This window comes from Mesitornis unicolor, unplaced genomic scaffold, assembly GCF_000695765.1.
Source record: "Mesitornis unicolor isolate BGI_N332 unplaced genomic scaffold, ASM69576v1 scaffold38734, whole genome shotgun sequence".
Lineage (NCBI taxonomy): Eukaryota > Metazoa > Chordata > Aves > Mesitornithiformes > Mesitornithidae > Mesitornis > Mesitornis unicolor.
The window spans coordinates 2,166-5,858 of NW_010178975.1; the positions used below are offsets into that span (position 1 = coordinate 2,166).

Here is a 3,693-nt window from a genome sequence, read left to right on the forward strand (position 1 = left end):
GGAGGGAGGACGGCTCCTCACCGGCCCCATGCTGGCTTCTCCCTGCCCTGAAGGGAGGGCTCTGCTGGGGTGATCAGAAATCAAACAATCTTGTTAAATTTGGGTGTTTCTTCTCAGGGGAAAAGTGCTCTGTTCCTTCTGAAGGCGTGAACACGAAGCGAGGACTGCGGCGAGAGGGCAGGAAGGGTCTGCCCCCAGCAGACCCCCGGCTCTCTGGGGAGGCCTCTGCGCCTGGCTTCTCCCTGCCCTGAAGGGAGGGCTCTGCTGGGGTGATCAGAAATCAAACAATCTTGTTAAATTTGGGTGTTTCTTCTCAGGGGAAAAGTGCTCTGTTCCTTCTGAAGGCGTGAACACGAAGCGAGGACTGCGGCGAGAGGGCAGGAAGGGTCTGCCCCCAGCAGACCCCCGGCTCTCTGGGGAGGCCTCTGCGCTGGGTCTGCTGCCTCTGGGGCACAGAGCAGAGGTGGGGGTGTAGGGCTCTGTCCTACCAGACCCCCCAAAGAGTCACAGCGTGTCGGGTTGGAAGGGACCTCGGCAGATCACCCACCCAACCCTGCAGAGCAGGATCAGTTCCAAGAGAAGCTGAAGAAAGGAGGCTGGTGGCGAGTGAAGCGCTGCGGGTGACCAGGAGCCCGTCTGCGCCCGCCCCAGGGAAGGGCCGAGGGACGGCGCAGCGAGGCCGGGGCAGCGCCTCAAACACAGGGAGCTTGCTCTCTGCACAGCAGTACCTTGGGGTTTCCAGGCACCAGTCTGCCTCTGCCTTCTCAAAGCCACGCTGGTTCTGGACAACGACCTCGCCTCCGGCCGGGGGCAGCGCCTGCCCCGCTAACGAAGCTCGTTAAGGTTCTGGTTGTGAAGGTCTTGGCGCTGCCTGTCGAGGCTGATGGTGTTGTCCAGCGTGATGCCCTCGTCCTCCTGCGTGGTCTCTGGCATGAACTGCCGGAAGATGCTGACGCTGCCGTGCCAGAAGATGGGCTCGGGGAGCCGGCCCACCACGCTCCACGTCCGCGTCTCGGGGTCGTAGGCTTCCAGCACATCTGACAGCTCAAACGTGTTGTCGTAGCCTCCGGAGACGTAGAGCTTCCCGCCCAGCACGGCCACGCTGCCCCCGACGTGCACCTGCCATCAAAAATGAACACACACGGCCGTGGGAAACCACAGAACCACAGGACGGGGGGGTTACCCAGTTAGGCAGAGGGTAACGGTGTCAGTACCATCCCAGCACCGCTCGCCAGGATGGGGCTCAGCATCCACCAGATGCTCGAGTGGAGCATCTCCTGCTGAGGAGCGGCTGAGGGAGCTGGGGCTCTTGAGCTTGGAGCAGAGGAGACTGAGGGGTGCCCTCATTCCTGGGGATCCATTGGGAAAGGGCAGTGTCAGGAGGAAGGAGCCAGGCTCTGCTCTGGGATGGCCAATGCCAGGACAAGGGGCAATGGTCCCAAGCTGGAGCACAGGAGGTTCAAGCTGAAGATGAGGCCAAACTTTGTCAGTGTGAGGGTTATGGAGCATGGCCCAGGCTGCCCAGAGAGGTTGTGGAGTCTCCTTGTCTGCAGACACCCAAAGCCCTGGCCGTGTTCCTGTGTGACTGCTCTGGTGATCCTGCTCTGGGGGGGTTGCACTGGGGGAGCTCTCCAGGGCCCTCCCAACTCCTCACATGCTGGGATTCACCAGCTGCTGCCCAAACACCGCAGCGGGCAGAGCTCTCTGGGGCTGAACACCCACCACAGCACTGGGCTTCCTCTCCCAGGTGACCCCATGTGCGAGGGCTGTGACCTCCAGAGCACCTTGTCTTCCAGGGGTGAATGACGCCCGTTTTCAGCACCAAAAGGCACCGGGAGGTGCGTAAGCGTCCTACCTGGAGCATGGCGGGGATCTTGTCCCACTCGTTCTTTGCTGGGTTGTACACGTCCACTTCAGCCGAGTCGTCTCTGCGGGACATAACACAAAATCACCCTTCTGTGGTCTATAAACCTCCTGCCTTGTGGAGCCACAGCTCAACGCCTGAAACGCTGCCATGGCCACTTCTGCTGCACTCCTGCTGCATTATCAGAGACCAAAGGGCTCCTGTGCAGAGGCCTCAATGAGACCCTGGCTCATGGCTCAGCGCCCCTCACAGGGCACAGCCAGGCTGAAGCCAAAGCCCCGAGGCCTGGCAGGGACACGCGGGTCCAAAGCAGCTCCAGGCTCTCCCCTCCCGTCTCAGCCTGGGCTCAAGGGAGGACGCAGCCGAAGACCTGAGCCTCGCTGCTCTGCTGTATTTAGTTACAAAACTGCTCCTGCTGGAGGGGGTCGCCAGCCCTAAGCTTTGCTCTGAGCTATTCACAGCTGAGCAAAGAATGAGTTTGTGACTATTATTTGTAACCTGTTCCTCTGCCCTCCAGGGATTATCTGACAGCTTTACACAGCACAGCAACCCACACGAGGAGAAAGACCTGGCCCTGATAATCTCCTTAACTCCTGGGTGTGCGAGTGGTCACAAACCCCAGAGCGCCAATCATTGGCATTTCACAATGGGTCAGAGACCGACAAACGGACAGACCTGGCCGTGCCGAGCAGCCCAGCGGCTGGAGCACCCCCACCGGGGTTTACTGGAGCAGGGGACAAAGCGCGGCCAGGAGCCGAGCACCCGGCAGGACCCAAAAACCGGCGCTGGGGAGCGGCGGCTGCTTCCTGCACAGCAAAGCGAGCAGCAGCGGCGGGGGCCGTCACAGGGGTCCCTGCTCGCTCGGAACCCACACAGAAGATGAAGCGCTCCGGCCCCAGCGTGCCCCCGCGTTTATTTTTAATTGAGCGGATAACCAAAGTATTTGCGCCACCAGGGCGGCTTCGTGTGGGTCATTAAGTCCCAGTTTGGAAAGGCGCTTAAAAATAGTGACCAATCACCTCAGCCTCGGCGCTCTTATCTCTGCTGCGACGGAGGATGTCCTCTGCCGCGCCACTTTAGCGATTTCTTGGCGCTCACTCGCTTATTTATAGCGACGAGGGGGGAACCAGGAGCCAAGAAAGCCGAGACGTCTGTTTCCAAGCAGCCGGGTTTGGACCTGGCTGTGCCCCAGCGCGGGGCTCAGGTGCAGACATCGGTGCTCAAATTTAACTGAGGTCCTGGCTACGACAGAGGGGACGTGGGGAGGGAGGTGCGGGCTCACCTGATGAAGTACATGAGGCCGTTGAGGGTGACGGTCTTGGGGGCGAAGGACCAGGGGGGCAGGTGGCCGCAGTTCACCAGGGACCAGAGGTCGCTGTCGGGGTCGTAGCACTGCATCACCATGGACTCTTTGCCGGCCAGGGAGCCGATGGCGAAGAGCTTGCCGCGGCCGGAGGTGGTGGAGCAGTTGTCCATGGGGTACAGCATGGGCTGCAGGGCCTCCCAAGCGTCCACCGCGTGGTCGTAGCGCTCGGTGCTGTCGGAGGCGATGACGTACAGGAGCCCGTCCAGCACCGTGGAGCTGTGGTACTCCCTGGCCTTCAGCATGGGCGACACCTCGGTCCACTCGTTGACGCTGGAGTTGTACCTCCAGACGCAGTCGTACAGCCTCGACCCGTCCGAGCCCCCTGCGGCACAGCACAGCACAGCGGGGTCACAAACGGGAGCGCTACGGGGCCGGGGGTCTCCGAGTCGTCCACCCACCCCTCCTACCCCTGCTTCCCAGGGCTGAATGGGATGGGAATATTGGGGAGCACGGCGGTGTGCAC

The 3,693-nt window shown here is 61.5% G+C and overlaps 1 protein-coding gene across 1 annotated transcript; it reads right to left on the reverse strand.

The window, feature by feature from the left end:
• Positions 1–825: 825 nt before the first annotated feature.
• On the reverse strand, positions 826–3,552 carry KLHL21 (kelch-like family member 21; the record flags this gene model as incomplete). Its single annotated transcript, XM_010182614.1, has 3 exons — positions 826–1,119; positions 1,856–1,928; positions 3,147–3,552. Coding segments are annotated over 3 exons (773 nt in total), but the record flags the coding sequence as incomplete, so codon positions are not given.
• Between the last annotated feature and the right edge of the window lie 141 nt (positions 3,553–3,693).